Source organism: Lissotriton helveticus, chromosome 6, assembly GCF_964261635.1.
Source record: "Lissotriton helveticus chromosome 6, aLisHel1.1, whole genome shotgun sequence".
NCBI classification, from domain to species: domain Eukaryota; kingdom Metazoa; phylum Chordata; class Amphibia; order Caudata; family Salamandridae; genus Lissotriton; species Lissotriton helveticus.
Window position 1 is genome coordinate 1838227295 of NC_136067.1, and position 23152 is coordinate 1838250446.

At 44.4% G+C, this 23152-nt stretch overlaps 1 protein-coding gene across 1 annotated transcript; it reads left to right on the forward strand.

Moving 5' to 3' along the window:
* Positions 1-9783: 9783 nt before the first annotated feature.
* On the forward strand, positions 9784-22928 carry LOC144763801 (chymotrypsin-C-like). Its single transcript, XM_078649748.1, has 8 exons — positions 9784-9851; positions 14282-14370; positions 14457-14554; positions 15999-16124; positions 17679-17815; positions 18358-18503; positions 21323-21475; positions 22835-22928. The coding sequence occupies exons 1-8, from the start codon at positions 9812-9814 to the stop codon at positions 22850-22852; spliced, it is 807 nt and encodes a 268-aa protein (XP_078505874.1). The 5' UTR covers positions 9784-9811; the 3' UTR covers positions 22853-22928.
* Positions 22929-23152: the final 224 nt, after the last annotated feature.

Here is a 23152-nt window from a genome sequence, read left to right on the forward strand (position 1 = left end):
ACTTAAAGAGGAATCGCTCCCACTAAAGCAGAATCCCTTGTTTCCCTTTTCGCCATCTTCAATGGAACAGATTCTTCAGGTGGTTAGGACTACTAAGTCCGGTGTTCAAATGGACCCTTGCCCACCGAAGGTGATGCATCTATTTCCTGAGCTGTTGAGCAAGCAATTAGGAAGGTTATTTTTACAAATAGTGAAATCGGACCGCTTCCCAGATGCATGGAAAACCACCTCAGTGTTGCCACTACTAAGGACACCAAATCTAGACCCACAGGAACCTGGGAACTATAGACCTATTGCAAGAATTCCATTCGCTGCAAAAGTTCTGGAGAAACTATTGAATAAACAACTGACCCAATTCCTCTCGGAGGTAAATGCCTTAGACCACTCGCAATTTGGTTTCCGAGAGGGACATGGAACAGAAACAGCCCTGCTCATGGCAGTAGAGGAACTCAGGAGTGTACTGGATACTGGAGGAAAGGCCGCCTTGATCCTTTTGGAGATTTCGGCGGCCTTCAACAAGGTAAACCATGATACAATCCTGATCAGAGAAGCCAGAGTTTATACGACGGCACGAACGCTGTTAGCATCCTATTTGTCTAACAGAACGTTCACAGTGGAGCTGGGATAGGCAAAATCAAAATCATTCATCTCTCCGTGTGGTGTACCCCAGGGGTCTTCTTTAAGTCCCACTCTTTTTAACTTGTATGTAGCACCTTTAGCAGCAATTATAAGGAATTGTGGGTTCCTACCGGTCTCTTATGCTGATGACACCCAAATAGTGGTATCAATCGCAAATAATGCCAAAGAGACGGCAGCATTTTTTTAAAATTGCATGATACAAGTCAATCAATGGATGCAGAGTAATTGCTTACAGTTAAACGGAGATAAAAGCGAAGTCATGCTGTTAGGGACCGATATGAAAATGTGGTCCCCGGAGTGGTGGCCAGATAGTTTAGGCGACTGCCCATCCCCAGTCAACAAAGTGAAAAATCTGGTGTGATACTGGACAACAAACTGTCATTTGACGCCCAGTCACACAAACTGGCATCCACCATTTGGGACATCCTGAAAATGATAAGGAAGCTCCTGCCATTTATCCCCCTTGATTCACGTAAAATGGTGGTAACAGCTCTGGCCTTATCATGGCTAGACTATGGGAACGCTCTGTATGCTGGGATACAGGTCCAGCACCTAGCAAAACTGCAGCTCTTGCAAAACGCAGCAGCGAGGTTGGTGCTGGACATTCCGACGTCTGAGCCGATTTCACACAGATTAAGATCCCTCCACTGGCTTCCAATGGAAAAAAGAATATCATTATAGTCTGTGTGTCTGGCCTATAAAGCCCTTCATGGGATGGGTTCTCAGTTTTTAAAAACTCATTTAAAATTGTATGAGCCATCCAGGAGGCTTCGATCTAGCCAGGCAAAACTGATTCAGGTGCCAAAATACAAACAGGTGGGGGTGGGGGGGGAAGGAGGAGAAGCTTTCTGCTACATGCAGCTAAGGCTTGGAACCTTCTCCATATCGCAATCAAAAATAGCCCATCTTCGGTTTCATTCAGGATAGAGGTAAAAACTTGGCTGTTTACTTCCGGTTAGATTTTAATCTTGACAGATCTCTGGTCTCTCTGCATCTACCCAGCGTCAAGATGCCATGGGCAATTGCGCGCTTTATAAATTCATTAAAAAAAATAATAATAATTGTGATTTAAAACCCATCCAAATGGGTATCATTATATGACTGCTTCAGCAAAGGGTAAAATAGGAAAAAAAACATTATCAACTGGAGCCCTGAATAGGTGCATGCGTGGTGCTTCGTTAATAAAACAGATTCAACATAAAAGCACCTCCTGAGGAAGGCCCTGACCATCTAAGGAGAGGTCAGAGTCTTAGTTGGCATTTTGAGGGTTTGGTCTGTACTCTTTACCACTCAAGCATAACAGGGCTATACCCATTCATTTATCCAGTCATCATTTGAAGGTCCTCTCCCCTCAGTGCATATTTTAGAGTGTCTATCGCACCCCTCTTTAATAAAGAGTGGCGTAAGCCATCTTTGTCGGTCAGGTAAGACACCAGTGCAAGTACAAATTGCTAATTGTTTTTTAAAACTTGTACAATATTTTATCAGCAGCGCTTTTAATATTCTTGACAGGCGAGACAACTTCGCTGACGCTCTCCTGCACCTTTATCACAAAAACGATTGAATTGCTAATTGTTTTTTAAAACTTGTAAAATATTTTACCAGCAGCGCTTTTAATATTCTTGACAGGCGAGACTACTTCACTGAGGCTCGAACACCCCCTTCCCACTGCGTCGCTGTATTCAGGTGCAGGGAAGCTCTGTACATCACTTTGGCCGCCATCTTCTATTGGGAAGGCTGGCCGGAGACCTCTGCGCCCCTCCCGCCCTCCCTAGGTATTTAATGGGTGTGAACTGTCCCCGCCAGGAATTGCTTGTTGTTTCCCTCTGAGGCGGAAGCCGGAGGTCTGTTTTTGCTCTCTTGCACCTTTACCACAAAAACGATTGAATTGCTAATTGTTTTTTAAAACTTGTACAATATTTTATCAGCAGCGCTTTTAATATTCTTGACAGGCGAGACAACTTCGCTGACGCTCTCCTGCACCTTTATCACAAAAACGATTGAATTGCTAATTGTTTTTTAAAACTTGTAAAATATTTTACCAGCAGCGCTTTTAATATTCTTGACAGGCGAGACTACTTCACTGAGGCTCGAACACCCCCTTCCCACTGCGTCGCTGTATTCAGGCGCAGGGAAGCTCTGTACATCACTTTGGCTGCCATCTTCTATTGGGAAGGCTGGCCGGAGACCTCTGCGCCCCTCCCACCCTCCTCTCTTCCCGCCCAAATCATGTACATAAACAACACTACCGCCCGTCCGCGCAGCGGGCGCGCCGGTGGCGCGCCGGCGGCGCGCCAAAGGCAAGCCCGTCTGCGCCCGTCCGTGCCGGGCCTAGGGCCACAACCCCTGCCCCTCCTCTCTCCTATACCCGTAACGCACTTCTGGAGATCTGCCCATCACACGCCCCGCTCTGCACCAAACTCGATCTATCCCTCATGCCTTTAGAGCCACAAACACAATGCTCACACTGTAATATTACTCCTGTGTTTATTAACCCAATCACGGCTGCTAAAACCTCAGTAACAGAGGTCGATATGCATGTCTCCATGGCACTTATTAATGCGCGCTCTTTGGGCAAGCATTGCCAGGAAATAGCCGATCTTATTAGTGACTCCAACCTGGATGTTCTCTACATCACAGAGACATGGACCGACGAGGCATCTGCCCCTGACTACGTCACGGCAGTCCCTCCAGGCTATAGTGCCTGTCGGCAGGACAGGCCCATAGGAAAAGGAGGTGGGATAGCTATCATAGCAAGAGACCAATTTGAAGTCCGCTGCTCGCCGATCCCGACTACCTCATGCGAAGCTACGCACTTTAATATAAAAATGTCCCCCACCTATAACTTTAAGGGAATATTGATTTATAGACCCCCGGGGACTAGATCTGCGTTCCTCGCTAATCTTAGCAATATCACTGAGTCCATAGCCACAGAAGACTGCACTACAATCTTGGGAGACTTCAATTTTCATTTGGAGCAACTCAGTGATAGGGATACCACTACCCTGGTGTCAGATCTAGACATAATCAGCCTCAGACAATTGGTCACGACCCCCACCCATCAGGCAGGCCACACGCTGGATGGAATTTTTACAAATGTGGAAGGACTGTGTATAACCTCGGTCCTCCCTATGACATGGACAGACCACTCAGTCATCTTCTGCAGACTCACCATCAAAGGCTCGCAGAGAATAAAAGTGGCCCCTGCGGTAAAGGGCACGTTCAAAGCATGGAAGGATATCAATCCTAAGGACCTAACACTGCTTCTTAACACCACCTCTCCGGAACTATCTACTGATCCCAATACCGCAACTAACCAATTCCAGAAGTGGCTGGGTGATGCCACGGCCCAGCTAGCACCCACCAAATCACTCTCAAAAAACAGAAATGTGCCGAAAGCTCAATGGTATACAAAAGAACTTAAAATTCAAAAACAATTTACCAGGAACAGGGAAAGACACTGGCGAAGATCTTATGACAGTGAAAATAAGGAAAAATATAAAAAAGCCCTTGCTACCTACAAAACCATGATAATTGCAGCAAAGAAAGATTTTTTTACACGCCATATAGAAACTGCGAAAAATTCCAGCAAACAGTTATACAACATTGCCAAAACCCTTGCCGGAAATGCCCCGGATCTTAACCCACCTCCATCGCAAGCACTATGTGATGCCTTATCGGAATTTTTCTTTGCAAAGGTTAATGACATCTACCAAGCTTTTAACTTAGATCAGGCTAGCAGTAACGCTACGACCCCCATGATTATTACCAAAAGTACTATGACCTGTTTTAGCCCCCTCTCCACGGACCAAATCAAGAGTATAGTAAAAACGATCAAAGCAGGTTCTGCTCTGGATCCATGTCCAACTTCCGTGCTCGCTACTGTACCAGACACAGTTATCCCTATTATCACCGCTGTCTGTAACACAATACTAACATCAGGAACTTACCCTGACTCATTAAAAAACACGTTGATCAAACCCCTGCTCAAAAAGCCCGGCTTAGATAAAGGTGAACTAAAAAACTACCGCCCTATAGCGAGCCTCCCTTTTCTAGCCAAAGTTATAGAAAAGGCCATGAATCAACAGCTATCGACCTACTTAGAAAACCACAAATTGCTGGATGCAACTCAGTTTGGTTTCCGCAAAAATCACGGCACAGAGACCGCTCTCATCAAAACAGCTGATGACATTAGAGTCATCCGCGATCAAGGAGGAGCTGCCTTGTTAGTTCTCTTGGATCTTTCAGCAGCTTTCGACACGGTTGACCACAAGATCTTGGTCAACCGTGTCGAGAGGATGGGTATTCAGCTCACTGCCAGGGACTTACTTGCCTCCTTTCTGGCCAATAGAACCCAGGCGATTACACTGGGTCCCTTCCAGTCAGCTGACCTGTCGTTACCGTGTGGGGTTCCTCAAGGCTCATCCCTAAGTCCGACACTATTTAATATATACGTGTCGGACCTTGCTAGGGTCATCAAAGCATATGGGATGGGCCTAACCTCATACGCTGACGACACTCAGCTGGTGCTGGCAATAAAGGGTGATGGACAGAAGGTGGCAGAGAGATTCCAAAGTGGGATGATTGCTATCGGTGAGTGGATGGCAAAGAACTGCCTGAAGCTCAACTCCGATAAAACGGAGGTGGTTATCTTTGGTAACCTCTCCCCAGTTTGGTCGGCAGCCTGGTGGCCATCGGTCCTAGGTACTCCTCCCTGCCCCACGGTCAAGGTCAGAAACCTAGGCGTTACCTTCGACGACCAGCTCAATTTCATGGCCCATGCAAATAAGGTGGCAGCCAACGCCCATTTCAAGCTCAGAATGGTAAGCAAAATTATACCTTATCTACCAGAGTCAGCAGCCAAAACGTTAGTCACCTCTCTTGTTCTGACATCATTAGATTACTGCAACGGTCTGCTGCTCAGTGCTCAGTGCAGAGTCACCAAAAAATTACAAACCGTGCAGAATGCGGCTGCCCGCGTACTGTCAAAAAAAACCAAATTTGCACCTATCTCGGACACTCTGAAAAACTACCACTGGCTGTCCATCCACAACAGGGTAAAATTTAAATCTCTGTGCATAGCCTACAAGGCACTACAGGACAAAGGACCTTGCTTTCTCAAAGAGCAACTGATTCCCTATAACCTGCCGAGAACTCTCCGATCCACCTCACTCAACCAATTAGTGGTTCAACGTAGCCGAACAGCTACCTGGGGTGATCGCCGCTTTTCTATTGCGGCCCCTAGACTTTGGAACACCCTACCAAACCACATAAAAACAAGCTCTTCACTTCTTCAGTTCAGAAAAAAACTGAAAACGTGGTTATTCGATCAGTAACTCACATCTCTGTACTTTCTGATCATGGTGAGACTTCAATGCTTTTTAGCGCCGAGACGCCCACGGGTAATTGTACGCGCTCTACAAGTGTCATAAAATAAATAAATAAATAAATAAATGATATGTATTCATTCTTCTTTTTTTTTTTTTTTACTTCATCATTTTCTACAAACAAAATGCAGACATCATGAGACATACAATAATACATCCAATAGCAGAAAGGTATTATGGCAGTTCTACACAGAAGAAAATGCAACATATAGTGAAAATAATAAGACACGACAATGCATTGAACACAGGAGGGTATGATCCTTGATAAAGAGAGTGACAAGTGAAAGGGCAAACGCTCTGCAGTGCCTTGATTGGTAGAATATGAAGAAGTTGCAGCTGGGAGAGAATGAGGTGTTGGACTCTGCAGGTCTGAATCCAGAGAGAGTAAATAAGAATGGAGGGGTTGCCAAATATCTTTTAAGTCTAACAGTGGGGGGTTGTAGCCTGGCATAAACTTCACTTGTCAGGCTATGTAGCCATGCCTTAATAGTAGGGCGTATGCCACTGCCCTAGTGAAGTGCAATCTCTCTCTTTGCCAGAAGCAATGCAAATGCAGTGAATCTGCCCATGCTCTGCGTGGCGGTCGCCACATATTGATATGTATTAATGATTCAAGTTCATAGCTGCAAAGACAACACCATTTAGGGTGATCTTTGTATGTTGTCATGTATGCCTAAAGTCCAGGAAAGGGTACATAAGCATCAAATATGAATACAACGTTGCCTCACTCTTTTAGCCAAAGGGCTGGAGAGATACTTAGGCAACTTCTTGGCACAGAGTCTCTCCACAATGTAACCTGCATGTTTTTTGTACTCAAATTCTCGATGTTTCAAGCGACGAATAGAGCATTGAACTGTTTTAGCTCCCTGTTGAAAGTAACCTTGGGAAGATGCAGTGGCCCAGAATGCTTCGAAGTGCAAGTGCGGTGTTTAAATAGTTTGACCGAGGCAAGTATCTTGTATGGCCTGTTTAAAGAGCACGCCAAACAGAGTCTTTTACTGTGAGATCCTTTGCATGCAGAACTGGTGGAGAGGTGTGGCACAGCTGCCAGAGCGTCTGACTCTGGAGCATGTGGGCCACCGTTCGATCCCCGGCTGTAGCTCAGCTCAGCATCCTGTGACCCTGGGCAATAGCTCACTTACCCTTAAGGGGTGATATGTGTGCGCTTTACAAATAGGAATTATTATTACCCACATAACAGGTGGTCAAAAAGTGGGACATAAGTTTAGAGGTTGTTGCTGCATGTTAAATTCCAACCTAACATTTGATTGGCAGGTAGAGCTGGGAAGGTGAAAGATTTGCCCTAACAGAAAGCACTGTGAATGATTCAACCAACGGCCTAACATCCCTGGAAAGGCTGTCAAACCATAAACAATAGACACACTTAGGGCCTGATTCACAAAAGGGTTTTCGTACTTGTGGCAGAGGTTCTGCAGTCTTGGGGGAGGCGGAGGGAAATCTCCACAATGCTAATTCTCATTGCGGAGTTTCCGTTCTGAGTGTGGAGGCCCTTTGTGAATCTAGCCTCTAGAATTTGTGACTGAGAGTAAGGGTCAATGGTGCTTCCAAGTTATTGTGGAGACTATGTATGCCGTATGACAGAGGGGCAGATTTAATTTTCAAATAGTCCCAAAGCTCATTAGGTGAGCCATGGGCGGCGATCAACACCCTTAAGTAGTAGTATTTCCAGAACTTCTCATTTAGGATGTTGCCAATTTTCCTGCTTTTCACCTTACACCGTTTGTAACTAAAAACAAAATCGAGAGATTTATCAGTGTTGACTACTAGCTTGTTCCCTTTATTAAATTCGTCAAGGGCTATCAAAGACTTCTGTAGACCTGAATCTGGATGTTCAAGGATGATCATATCGTCTGCGTATCGCAGCGACTGAGGAGAGAGTGAGTCTAACCTTGCGTGGTGGCTTCCGCTCAAGGCATCAGGTAAATCTGCTACGTATGGACTAAATAACAGAGGTGTCAACACCCCCCGCTTTACACCCATATTTTGTCAATATTTTTCTTTAGACATAAATCCCTCTGCTGGGATGTGTCTCTGTGTAGTTTGGGGTAAACATCACTTACAACAAAACTTTTACAACGCACTACCATTACAACGCGGTCATTACAACGCAAACTATTACACCGCATTGCTCTGGGGGGCGCTCTAGGATAGGGCATAGGTTAATTTACTATCCAATAACCTTCCCTAGTGTCCAAGGGGACTGGTGTTGGAATAGTAAATTTAACTATTCACTATCCAGCACCCAAAAGCGCTATGCGTTGTAATGGTATGTGATGTAAAAACCGCGTTGTAAAGGCAGGCGTTGTAATAGCCTGCGTTGTAACGTCATACATCCGTAGTTTGGTGACCAGCCAACCCCAAATTCTTGATGGACTAAAACCTGAATATATTATTGTTTCTAGCATGCCTGCTTCCTTGTTTGTTGGCTTCATTTGATTGTCAACTCGTTGGAAGTTGATATAGACTTTAGAACTCCTTGATTAGAATTAAGAATGGACTTGGGACTTGTGATGACATCTATGCCAGTGGCTTGATATGTGGCAAATGGCTTCAGGTATCCTACCATTATTGGTTTTGACATTATGTTTCCATGTGGCAAAAAGGTGCCTATATCTCCACACCAGATTAGCTATTTCTAGCTGAGCCCAAATTACTTTTGTTGACTCCTTCCTGGGAATAACGGCCCCTTCAATAGGCTCAATCCCTTTCCCACCATGTGTGGTCAGGGCCTTGAAATCATGACGCGATTGCAAGAGCCTTAATATGTTTCCGCTAAGTAATATATCATGCTGACCCTTTGAATTATAATCAGGTGTCAGAAGGAGTGAACGAGAATGAGTGGCAGTGGAATCAATATTGTCTTATTACATTTAGGATGGAATGCTGTCATCAGAGCTGACCGCCATTGTCATTGAATGGATTTGCCCTCTTGTCTTTTCTAGTGTGATGCTGATTTGCTAGGTGTGTCCATATGTAAGGCTCACTCAAGGTTGTTATTCCATAGTCTGGGTGCAAATGTATATCATGGCTACTTGTCTCTTGTTTTGCTGATTTATTATTCTCGATGCTGATGATGCCGCAGCTCCTTGTTTTCTGTTGACCTCCTGAGATGCTGAGTTTTGTGGCCATGTGAAATAGCTCGCTAGTGGTTGCTGGCCTCTGACTGAATCAGGAGGTTGTGAAAATGATCAGGATTGATGTAAGAGCTGGTGGATGTCAATGGCTACTCAGAGAAGATCAGCATTTAATCGTATCTAAACTTTAAGCAGTCTTTGGCATTGTTTGTTAAGACTTTGATAATTTAATTCTTAGTGGTACACCAGTGATGACACTCAATTTGAAAGGACCCACAAGTACTTTGTTAAATTCGCATGATCTCAGCGCAATGGGAGGGCTCCACTGAGGCATGCACTGACAGAGATACAAGGTCTACGTGCCTCAGAAAAACACATTTTCACTTCCTATGGTCATGTCACGTAGCTTTAGAGACAAGATGCACTTTGTATTTAAAAAGCAAACTGCACAACATGTGCTGGCTGCCTAAAGCCCCCAATCTTCAGAAGTTCAACTGATAAGTTCTCAAAATAACCTCCTATCAGGGATTTCACCATTAATATTTCACAGAATGTGCCTGAATAGTTCTCCCAAGGACAGTATGTTTTTTTCTATAGTTTGAGTGACAGCTTCTCCCCGCCTTACTTAAGATACATGCCCACTACCCTATAAATACCCTCTGGCTTTTCACTCTACCCCAAGCCGCAACAATGTTCAGGTTTTTGCTCGTCGCTGTCCTCGTAAGCTGCGGTAAGAGCTTTTATTTTTCATAATCTTCTGAAATGAATGGATTAAATGGGTTTGTACATCTTTTGAAACATTTACTGTTGCATCATGTGCTGCCTTCATTAATAGCACATTTACAGCATTTATTTAAATGGCAGAGACATCCTTGACTTTCTTCATCTGAACTTAACTTCTCCAGCTGACATCCACCTTCTTGTTAACTCAAACTGCGTTTCTTATATTATTAGAATCAAGAAAGGCTTTTTTCCATCTTCACTTTCTCACATATTCATCTTCAGGAAGGCTTTGTTGTCACCTCTCATGGTGGCCCTCTACCTCAGACCGTAAGAGCCAATAAGACTTGATCATGTCACACCTGAGCTTTCCATGATCTCTTTCTCCTCAGAGATTCTTTCCTGTATCTTAGTTTACATTTGTCTCCATTGCTCATCTCTTGGTTCATTATGTCATGTATTCAACACAATACCTACATACTATCTGAACCCACCCATCTTTATTAATGCCAACTCATATCTCTGAAGTCCCTGAGTACAGAATCCATCTTAACTGGTCATGCCCAGCTGTCTTCCAGTTTAGCTTGCCTCATTTATCTTTCAGATCGATTTTATCTTTTATCCACATGTTTCCATCTCAAGATACCATGCTCAGGGATATGACATCTTACCCAACAACTGCTTCCCTCCTCATACTCAAGCCGAGTTTCAAGGGCGTGCGGTAACATCTCCTGCCTAGAGCCTGCATCGGTACTCCATAACACCCTTGGAGCATCCCAACTGTTTGCTGTCTCTAAGGAAAGTGCCTCGTATCCTTTTTCCCTCCACCTATTTTTGACCATACATGAACAAAAAGCACAGGTTTAAACCATAACACGTATAGTTGCCACTCTTCTGTGTTTGGTGCCTCTGCTCTGGGTGTTGAACAGCCATCAATGATGTGCCTCAGGGGCATCTTTCAAGTCCCTCAATTGAGGGCCCCTGTGGTAGACTTCACCAGCCCGCTTCCCCTTCAGAGAACTTCCACTAGATTGCCCAACTTCTGGTGGAGCTAACTGCTGGACTGGAGGAGATCTTCTGACATTTATTTAGTAGATGCTCATAGTTCCTCCCTTTATTTTATTGTGCGTCTATAGCACTCATGTCACCTCGAAGTGCTTTCAGTTGAGATTTATCATGCCAAGACAGTATGTAATACAGTTACTAACAGAGAGCAAAATACATATGAGTTCTTGCTACTGCATATCTCCAAAATGCTTTGGGGCATATTATCAAGCAGGGCGATAGGCAATTATCGCCGCTTTAGCGGTCGTTTTCGGCCGCTAAGCAGTGATAATTCTATCGCCCTATTAGCAAGCTGTCGCTAACTGATGTTAGCGACAGTTTTTAGGCGATAGCGAGCAGTTTGGGGCCCGCTTTGCATGTCAGCGATGTTTATCGCTAATGACATGCAAAGTGGGCGTACCCAACCAGTTAGCGACAGAAAGCAGTCGCTAACGTCGCTATCGCCTATTAGCAAGGCAGACGTAGCAATGGAAATATTCACGCTAAGCGCGAATATCTCCAAATACTAACACCTGCCCAGACCAGTTCTTAGCCATGTTATCCAATGGGAGGTGGATAACATGGCTAAGAGCATTTTGTTGCTAATGCGTGAATATCGCTGTATTCTCAGCGATATTCACGCATTTCGCCGCTATCGCTGGACATTTTAGCACAATGGAGAAAAACGTTGCTAATAGCATGTTTTCTCCGCTAAGATATCCAGCTATAAGCAGCGATAAAAAAATCGTAGCTAAGCCTATTTAGCGATAAATATCGCTACTTGTTGGTAATATACCCCTTTGTTTTTAAGGCTCATTTATGGAGTTTTTACAACACTAAACAGGCTCTTTGGACAGCTAGGATGTGAATTAATTTAAAATGATGTCTCAGGATCAGGAGAGACAGACTGAGCATTGTAAAATAGAAATCCACATAGTAAGCGGAATTGTCATAGAACATTATTCAACACAGAAATCATAGTAAATTCTTTATGAGCAGAGTCCACAACTTATGAAAAAGAGTATGGTTGTATAGTATTGGATCACCATTCTTGACTGGTGTCCGCAATCATAAGCTATATATCTGCATTTATCGATCTGCGTACTGGCTCTGAGGCCTCAGAAAGATGAACAATGTAGACAATGATTTAGCAACTTCCCTAAGAGGAGGTTCTCAGAAGGAGAAGTCAAAATATAAGTTAAAAGAGGTGCTTCAGAAAAATCTCAAGTGAATAAATATGGAGGAGCTAACAGTACCTATGCATGAGATTGTGAAATCAGGGCCTTGAATTTAGAGCAAAAGAATGAGAGATAAAAGGAAATAGGTATCTACGCAACAAGAAGAATAGGGAAGGAGTGATAGAAATACGTGCCATCCTGCAGGTGGCTCGAGGTAAGGTAGAGGGAAGAGGGAAGACTCACAGAAGTGATGACTGTAGCTGTAGCAATTGAACTGATACAGAGGGGTTTTCGTTATGTTATGTTAAAAGTTGCTTATAAAGCGCACGTACACCCAGGGGTTTCATGGCGCTACTTAGAACCTACCAAGGCCGAGAGGAGTTATTTGTGAGCTCTCATAAATAGCCACGTTTTCAATAATTTCCTGAATTTAAGTAGATCGGTGCAAGATCGAATCTCCAAAGGGAGTGAGTTCCATAATCTGGTGGCCAGGAAAGCAAATCGTCGTCCACCTTGTCGTTTCCGTTTATAAATGGGGGTAGCAAGTAGCAGGAGATGCATTGAATGGAGGTGGCGTGAAGGTGTATACCTAGTCAACAGGGTATTAATGAATTTAGGACTCTTGCCGTGGAGTGATTTGAGAATCAGGCATCCCGTTTTGAATTCTGCCCTTTCAGATATTGGGAGCCAATGAAGTTTCTTCAGTAAGGGTCTGGCTGAAAGCCATCTGGGTTGTTGATGGATTAGTCTGGCAACCTGATTCTGGACCATTTGGTATTGATGAAGCAGTGAAGGGGGAAGGTTTGAGCTATGGGCCATGAAGCCACTCCCTAGGATGAAATGTCCACATCCACTAGAAAAAAAAGAAGTAGGTTTTTGTGTACAACAAGCTGGTTTGAGTTCGGAGTACAGTACACTGATTATTTATCACGAAGCTTTTGTGTATGTCTGACTGGGCTGTATGGGCACAGTCAGGAGAGGAGCGAGAACAAGATAGTGGTGACTTACAGGCTAACCCTATTAATGCCACCAGGATTCCAAAGTAAAGGGTTTTGGGGACAATGTAGGACATTCTAACAGTCCAGGCCTGGGCAATGCTTGCAGAGAAGCTGATAGTGAACCAACAAGAGTAAGGACCCTGCTGGGAGGACAAAGGGAGCCCAGAGTCTGGTGAGCATGTTGCAAGAGACTTACACCGTGTGAGGGAATCAGGTCATGTCTAATGCTTGGCAGTTTGTATGTGGGCACAGGGTGCCAAGGACCAGGGAGGGGTCTATAAGGCATGTTGTCTCAGTTTCCATTCAGCGGTTTGAGAAGTTGCTGTTCTGGTGAGGTCCAGTCAAAGATGTCTGCAGGATTTTTAGCTCTGATGGGGGTAAGCGCAACACCTTTTCACATTGGGGTACCGCAGGGCCAAGAATGCAGACATTTAAAGGGAGATCACACCAGTTGAATGGTGATCTGGTCTCAGGGTAAAAGAAGTATAAAGCCTTTTGGGGCTGGACGGGCTTAGTCTTCATAAGGCCCCAGGTGGACCTCGTGGTGCATTTCGTGCCCTGCAATCAGTTTGGCTTGGCTGCAGCTCAGGCTTGCCCAAGCCCAAGGGCAGAGGAGGAGTGACAGGACCGGCAGAGGGAGGACCAGCGAAGGGCAGTCAGGGCCTCTCGAAAAGTTGTCGTAACACTTGTCGCCCAAGAACAAAACCCCTCTGGCTGGGTGTGTATTTGTAATGGGAGCGTAAAACTAGTCTGTTCTTCTGTAGCACAAAGCTGAGGGAGCTGCTCTCTTCAGTTCTAGAATATGGATGAGTGTCAAGATGATCTGGGAACATTTAGGACACCCCAGGTTAGATTTACCACATCCTCGAAGATCTACCAGTTCCCAGTTAAAATTTAAAAAAATCAACTCTAAGATACTCTGTTAAGGGATCTTCCCATACAGTAATGGGCATTCCTATGAGCTCCTGCCTTGAAAGGCCTATGATAGGGTGAATATCTTCAATGATTGGTATGGCTCGATGCAGGTATGCTAATGGACCTTGTATTGTGTTTCCTCCACTGACATGTTGTGTGACGTCAGGCATATCACTTTATGTACTTGCTGTATAGTTTCTCTACTGATAGTGCTTAGAAGCTTTCAGAGGTGGCAAAAAGCGCAGCGCAATCCTCGCTCACCTGTACTTTACATTTGATATGTCTTTTGTTGCTTTCTGTTGCAGCCTACAGCTGCGGCGTGCCTTCCCACCCACCCAGCACCTCCAGAGTGGTGGGAGGTGAGGATGTGAGGCCCAACAGCTGGCCTTGGCAGGTAAAAGAACCACCAGTATATTTCCAGATGTGTCCCTGTCTGTCAGACCCACTGAGAAGGCACTAATGGCTTTTGCTCCTTTTCAGATCTCGCTGCAGTACCAGAGCGGGAGCCGATGGGGCCACACCTGCGGGGGGACCCTCATCAGTGAGCAGTGGGTCCTGACAGCTGCCCACTGCATCAGGTAACAAGCTCTACTCAGATCTCTGAGGGGGAGATTTGGTGCAAAGCGCAAACTCTACGAAGAGGTGTCTCTGGCGCGAAAGGGTTAGGAGGTCTGAAGTTCTCAATGAAAAGCCTCGATCTAGAAAAATATTGTGGTGGCCGCTTCTTTGGTTGATGATATGGACCAAACCAGAGCCAGACGCTAAATAGTGGCACGGTGAGAGCTTGGCTCTCAGTCAAATGTAAAACAAGACTAGGACCTCAAAGGAGAAGTTCTGGTTCTTCTGTAGACCAGTGATCGCCCTTTGTAGACATGCATCACTGTGAAAATACCCTGACGCCATTTTAAATATGCAACCTTAGCAATAGTCATTGTTTTCCAATGCTTACGAATCGAAGAAGGACAAAGATCTAGTAGAAGAACTATCGGAGGGAATATAAGAGGGAGGAGAGAAAGAAAGAGAGAGAGAGAGCATGTGCATAGGGCAGAGTGCTTACTTTGCGCATTCGTTGCAGGTGCTGGGCACCGGCTCCAAGGCCCGGACTGGCCAGTCCATTGAGCATTACTGGGAAGGGGGTAGGAGTTGTGGGGCTGGAGCCATGGGAGAGACAAGGCCGCTGCTGGCACCTCTGTCACTTTCACCCCACCACCCTCTAGGTTCACTGCAGTAGCCACTGTGGGGGACTTTAGGAGAGAAGGATCAGAGGGGAAGAAGAGAGGGCGAGAGAAGGGGAGTCATAGTATAGATGCATGGAAACAGAGAGATGGAGAAAACGGATTAAGGGGCGGGTTGGTTCAATTTTTTTTATCTCTTTATATCACAGCTTTCAGTGGAGCCAGGGAGGTTTTGGGTGAACCATTCTGAATTAAGGCCAGGGGGAGAGGATGTGGCCTTAGGGCTAAATCGGTCGACCTCGACGCTGTGGAACGGGTTCAAGTCTTGGAAGGGACGCTCAACATCTTGTGATTCTGAGCAGATCACTTAATCTACCCATGCCTAATGAAAAATGAATGTGTCCGTCTGTAACTCAACTGGTGCTCATGTAAAGCGATCTGATACCTTCGGATCAAGTTCACTCTATATGAGACTCTCCGGAGGAAAAAAAAACGACTCAGACAACCTGTTTGAGGTCTTCATCTGAGATCATGAGCTTCCTTTCCTCTGCAGTTTCTTTTATTTCTACTAAACAAAGTTGAGACGGAGATGTATGTTTGCCACACTTCACACAGGAAAGCTGCAGGCTGTCTAGGGAGCAGGACAAGTGTGGGTGGGGAATTCGCACTGCACCCTAGAAGTCTATTGTGTGAAAAAAGCTGCTAGCTCAGGCTATCAAACTCCATGAGAGGTCCAGTGTTTAGGAATGTGTTCTTTATCTGTCTTTGTCTGGTCTGGGCTTAGCTGCTCTGTGTCCACAGTAAATATTTTTTTAACATGATGTCATATCTTTTTTTGTTTTTGTAGCAGCTCCAGGACCTACCGCGTTGCTCTGGGGAAACACAGCCTGAACACAGCAGATGAAGAAGGATCAGTCATGATCAGTCCCGCCAAGATCATCGTCCATGAAAAGTGGAACTCCTTCCTCATCGTGTACGTCTAGCTGTAATTAATGTCACTGCGGCTAGAAAGACGGAGCAGTGATCCGTATCTCAATGGGAATGTTGGGGGCTCGTATTTCTAGACATCAAGCACCAATTCAGGGCCTCATTTATGAAAATTGTCTCATCACTGTGGTAAAACAGCAATGTAACACTTTTCACTGCAACCTCCTTACGACACTATGGATGCGCCGTATTTACTGTACGGCACTGCATGTCGCAAGGATTGACGGATGAGTCAGGAATCCTGAAGTATCTGTAGGCGCAAAGTTCACGCATTGCTGGAGTTGTAAGCATGACTCAACTCCAGCAATGCATGGGGAGGCCTATACCGATTGCAATGCGCCACCCTTATGCCTGCTATGATGCAGGCGAAAGGTTTTGACGCAGTGGTGTCCTAGAAGTGGTGCCGTGAAATCTGATAGATTTCACAGCACCACTTCTACGAGGCTTTCTTGTGTGGGAATGCCCACCCTGTATACATTATACCTGATGCAGGTATAATGAGGCGCATGGGTTTACAAAGTAATGCATGTGCATAGACGCTCCACTTTGTAAATATGGCACAACCTGATGCATTATTTATTCAGCCGCAGCGTCATGAAAAGTGGTGCAACTGAAGCGCAAAAGTGTTTCAAGGGGCTCATAAATGAGCCCTTCAGTGTTCCTGTGAGTGCTCTAGGGGCCCTCTTGTGATGGCGCTTAGAAATGATGTCACAGAGAATCTTGCATTGGATCAGTTGTATGAGGACAACATGTGTCACTCTTGTAGTATGACAACATTTGTGTTCAATTTCGAAAGCCAGGTTTAGCACCAGATCTCTAGATTCCAAGGCTTACAACTTTCCCACTAGATCACATGGACTTCCCTGTAAGGGGCCGATGCTGTGGCACTCCTTCTACGTTGCCAGTAATCCTTGCTCCAGTCCTAGTTACAATTAGCCGAGTCCTCGCCATGCAGGGTGATATACCTGCAGCAATATATTTACTGTTCTACAGAACAGTCACCAAACAAACTATGTCTCTTCAAACTTTCAAATAACAGTCCTATGATTTAAGACCTAATTTACTTGATATATCTTAGAATGCAGCCATTTGCAGCTCTGTCTGTTTGGAAGGGTTTACATCCCTAAAGGCTAATAAATGTATATTCACTTATGTATCTTCATAAAGAGCAATAACAGCAGGTTTTCCTGTGTTAGGGCACTGTAATGTCCTCTCATTGATCCAAGGAAAATTGAGGGCCTGAAGTTAATAGTTAAAGCCGAAGTCTCAGGGCATCATTTGTGGGTGTGCCCTGTGACACCATGTCTGATTCTGTTTTGTTTCTCCCTCTGCACAGACACTTTTTACCCAATTTCATATCGTGACTGGAATAATTTATAGGTGCTCAGCGTGATTATATTGATTAATGTGCTTTATTAAAACCCAAACCTCTCACTGGTGACCCTGGTGAATGTGTGACAACTCTTTTACCTTGACATCTGTGCACTAATCCCTTCCCTGTAGTTTGCAGGATCCACTAACATCCCTCTTCTTCTTGCAGTAATGACATCGCTCTGATCAAGCTGGCTGAACCTGTGCAGGTGTCGGAGAAGATTGAGCCGGCCTGCCTACCAGCCGCAGGAGCTCTGCTGCCGAATAACTACTCTTGCTTCGTTACTGGATGGGGTCGCCTCTACAGTAAGAACAATTTTTACCACCCCCAGTTATTCTGTCAGCAGTTGACCATGTTCACCTCAGAAGCACCTTTATCTGGGCTCTTAATGAAGACGGGTGAGGGACTTCGTCTTAGTCCAACTTAAATCTCAGAAATTGAGAGGGGAGGAATTTCTGGATGTTGAGAAATCACACGCCGCATAAAATGCTACAGACCTGGATGGTGTCCTCCAGAAGGAAGGCTATGAAATCCTAGGTCAACTGTAAGCCTTTTCTATACTCCTTACATGATTCTTATTAGCATTCCTATAGGAAAATATTGTGACCAAAAAGAGCAGTGGTAAGATAATGTGATGTGATAGCAACCATTAGGATAGCCCTAGGTAAATTGCTCTTTGGGAATTTGGCATACAAGAATCCTAAGAGTTTCTTCGAGAGTTTTGCTTTCCTGTAGAATATCCATAATACAAATTTGTACAGGATATAATTTACAATTTATAGCCTGTAAAATAATGTGTTTCTAAATGAAGATTGTTGATATCAATTTTCCATTTGTCCTGTTTCAGCCAATGGCCCTATTGCTGACAATCTTCAGCAGGCGCTGCTGCCGGTTGTCGATCATGCCACCTGCGCTCAGCGAGACTGGTGGGGATCAAACGTGAAGGAAACTATGGTCTGTGCTGGCGGAGATGGAGTTGTGTCTGGCTGCAATGTAAGTATCCTCTGTGTTAAGACCAGTCAATGTTCACTTTGGGAAAAGGGCATGGATTTCTGTCACTTTAGGCAATGTGACATTCTTCTGTCCCTTCGTCGGCGCCAGCTCCCTGATGGTGCCCTTGATGGCTGCAGGGTATTGCATGCAATAGCCCATGCACTGAAGGAGAAGCGGGGCTATTACGTGGGTAAGTCATAGGCACTGGAACCAGGCGGTATCAGTACCAAATTCCACCACTCAACAAGAATACTCTGACTAAATTAGCTTATCCCTGTGCCTTGGATCCCAAACCTGTAAACAATGTGAAGGATTAGAACAGACAATCTCCTCCCCCAGTGTCAGTACTGGACAAAGAGGACATTCAGATAGTTTGCATAGAACATAATACCTTTCTAATCGACTGGGCTCACCAGCCAGTTTAATATCTCTTATGACGTGTTTTTATTAAATAATGTTAATTTCTTTTCTATATATACAATAAACCGTACAACAAGAACATACATGGTTGTGTCAAGGACATGGAGTGACACAGTCAGGGCAAACATAAACAACGGACACTTCATCACAATGGACATCAATGACTGAGGACCTTTTTACCTCCTCCCGTTAAACCTCAGCTAATCCGCAAAACCTTTGGGTGAGAAGCAGGATTAAGTATCCTCCACAGGGAATCACCCAGACCCATGATAGATCTTCCAGGGTTCACAAACCTCTGGAGACATCTGAGGCACTCCGCCTTTCGCCAACAGATTCCCACCTGCGGTGTCTGGGTGTCCTAGCACTCCCCTACTCTTGAGCTATGCCTTGCAGCTCTACCATGACTCCAACTAGGCAAGGTTATATTGTGTCTTGGCAACGTCAAGTGACTCAGTATACCCAACACAGCAATCTGTTTAGTTAGGAAACATGTTATGAGATGTTTCAGTGGAATGTGCCTGTTGTCATGCTAGTCTGTTTTCAGTTGTTACTTGTGTCCATATGCTCTTCCTTACGGTACTCCTAGCTGTTGGCCTTCAGGTGTATCCACAGCACAGCAGCCGACAAAGGTGCGCTGAGAAGCCAAATTATAACATTTTAATCCTGTTCCAAAATATCGGAGGAATTTTTAACCTTCCACAATCTATTCCAGGACTGAAGTTAGAATTGTAAAGTATCTTCCTGGGCTATGTTGGGGCCATTGGGAGGATATCATTGGAAGTAGATGCAGAAGCCGGTGCAGCACTCAGATTGATGTCATGGTACAGGAGTCGCCTACTGGGAGGGCAGGTTAAAAAGAACCCATTGAGAGTGGCCGTTATTGTGATACTCTTATACTCTTTGGAGCATTGTAAAACACAAACACATTAAACAAAAAAATTGATATAATTCCTCCCGGGGGAGCAGATAACGAAACTGAAACTGATTCCAAGCACATGGCTTTGAATAGTTGCATCTGCTCTGGCGACCGCCCTTGTTCATTTTTGGTGGCCAAAGCCTTAGAGCACTCCCCTGCTCTCTTCACCTTACTGACAATCATCTCACTCTTCACAAGGCATTGAAAGCTCATCTCTTCTTATACTCTTGTTAAGCCTCAGTTATCTGTCCTCACACCTGGATGTCCTTATTGGGCGATGGCATGCTTTATAAATCTCAAACTACAGCAAGAAAGGTTCAGAAGAGCCTGCATGTAATGATGTAATGTGATCAGGTTGGCACAGGGTGAACTGTCATTCTTTCATGTAATTAACATGGATTTAGCAAAAAGGGCATCTTACCAAAATTGCGATCTACAAAAATATAGACTCCAAGTTATCGACTTGCACAGTATTGTTAAGGCGAGTAGATATGGAGTCTGCGTAGCAAATGTAGACTCAGTTATGTGCGCTTACCTTGATGATGTTGTGCAAGGTGATGATATATATTGGCCTGCATTGTTGTAGTAGGATATTTTTGTGGTATTAGTGCACTGCAAATATAATTAGATGAGACTTACTTGGAAGGTTATTTCCTAAATGTTATGATTGAAAGTTGGAAATAAAATGCACAGTTGGATTAGGAATCTATTAAAAATGTTATATTTGGTTTCCTGCACATAAATGAAAAGAATTCTTGCGCTGATGACCACAAAAGGCATACTACAATGTTATTTACATGATAGTAGGGTTACTTTTTATGCGCTTAATGCTCCTGGTGGAGAGGATCTCAAGAATTTGTCTTTGAGCTACACTACACATATACCAAAGAGGGTCATCATGTTCACCAACAAAGTTTTACATTGGATTATTTGATTGATGGGCAGCTTTGAACTGTAGTTTTGTGACAGGGTCTTGCAACCCTGTCAATTAAAGGGGCGGGAGAGAATTTCCTTACTCGATCCCCTCGCGTGTCATCCCATCGTGAAGGTTTAATGGCTGAACAATGTGTCTTCCATACTTGGTAGAGTTGTGAACCCTTACATTTTAAGTGCAGGCAAAATACATTAATCTTTATTTAAAGCCTGTGTGTGCCCCAGCTTAGCGCCATGCTTCTACGTTTACATTTCGGAGAGACTCTTGGGGTACCATGCTATTTGAGGGTCTAAAAACCATAGGATATCCCTAGGTATGGCTTTTACAAACTCCAGGCTACTCTCCAGACCAAGACAATGACCTCCATGATACCAGGGTTAAGGTTACCTTTGTAGCATACACAACACATACATTGAGACCTAGATTGGAAAACAATAAAGCACATTTGCAAACCATCAACTTTGGTTTTCTTCTCCACATTTTCTATGTATCTTAGAACAAATACGAACTGGAACAGTGATCTCAAATTATTTCTTCTGTCTGTGACAGGGAGACTCTGGTGGCCCTCTGAACTGCCAAGGAGATGATGGCGCTTGGGATGTGCACGGCGTTGTGAGCTTTGGCTCAGGTCTGAGCTGCAACTATGCAAAGAAGCCCACCGTCTTCACTCGCGTCTCCGCTTACATCGACTGGATCAACGAGGTGAGTGCATACTTTTAATTTCCGTTTAAACCAAAGTATCATGAGAAATTCATTATGAATACACATTTTATATGACACATATGATACATCTTGCATGTGCCTCTGTGATACTGGTGGTCACAGATGTAGATATTATGTTGTATGCCATTAGTCCACCTGCTGTCCGTGCATGGTGATTGGTGCATGGTGATTGCTGCCATTTTCACACGATGCAGCTAGATGGACATCATGACCATGGGCTCATTTGCATGAACTGAATTCTTTTTACATCCAGCTCGCCCGTGTTAAGCTTTATACATTGGAATCCAACCATTTGTAAGCTTTATACATTTTTGTGAATGCTGGGTCATGTGTCGCCTGCCTTAGGTCGCTACTGATCAACGGCTGGAGACTTACTTTCACTCTCCATTGATCCTGCGGGATGAGTAGGTGTCACTTCCACTCCCCGCTTTGTAATATTTCACCAACCTCACACAGCTGTGTGTGGAAGCAAGACATGGACCAACCAGAGGTGGAGGCTGATGGCCGGTCTGCCCAAACATTCCCAGCACCCTTTATGCATTGTGCCATAACGAGAAATGACCACCATGTTGATGTTTAATGTACAGCCTCATGACCATAGTGATGAATCAAATACAGATTGTCAAGATGTGCATCCAGTGCACTGCTATGATGTCCAGGACTAGGGGCAGATTTCACAAGAATTTTTCTCAGGTGCAATGTCATGCAAAGTGACGCAAATATTACTTTAGAGCTCAAAACTTTGTTTTGCCCTGGAAAGTTACCCTCAAACTAAGCAAATAGCACTTCGTGCTGCTTCATGTTACTTTACCTCGAATGGATGTACATGGGTCATACATCGGCATTCCTACGCTACTCCCTGTGGTTTTTGACGCAAAGCCAGATCTAAAATTGGTAAGCTGGGTTTTCTAACAAAAAATACACGTCCTCGAGGCAGGCCTTGAGAAGGAGAATTATTTACATTGCTTCTAACTTTTCATAAATTGCATGTGTTCTGCACTGCACGGTACATTATATTGAAAGATCACCCGTCCAGTACAAAACCCATGCTAGACAAACACAAACACCTTTGCACTATGGTGCACAGGCCTGTGCGTTGAATTAGGTAGTGTGTATATGCACTGGGGCTGATGAAGACAAGAGAGCAGTAGTGTCTTTATTTATTGCTAGGTATGGCTCGGCGATCTTCCCTTCCCCTAGCACTACTTTGGTTGCTGTGATGCATTGTGCTATTTTTTTTATTAATGTGCCCCTAAGTGTGACTACCCTAATAGTAAAAACTGCCCTATCATTCATAAACCTCTTTAACATTGTTCTTCCTCTCTCCTTCTCTTACAGAAAATTGCCTCCAACTAAAGCGGGAACCTACAGCGACCTGTTGTCTGTAAATGTCATGCATCCGAACCCAATAAACTTTGATTATCAATAACAAGTTTGTTTGATTGTCAAGAACAATAACTCAGTATATGTCCTGGATTCGTTTTTTGTGTTGTTATATCTCAGACAAAAATTTCACAAAGTAGGGCTTGTACACAAGAGTTGTTTAAAGTATACACAGTGATGCCTGAAAACTTTCATTGAAAAAGAATACATTGGGGTCTGCGTTAATGTGGCAAAGCTAACAATTTGCAGTGCATACAATGTAATGGGTTGTTA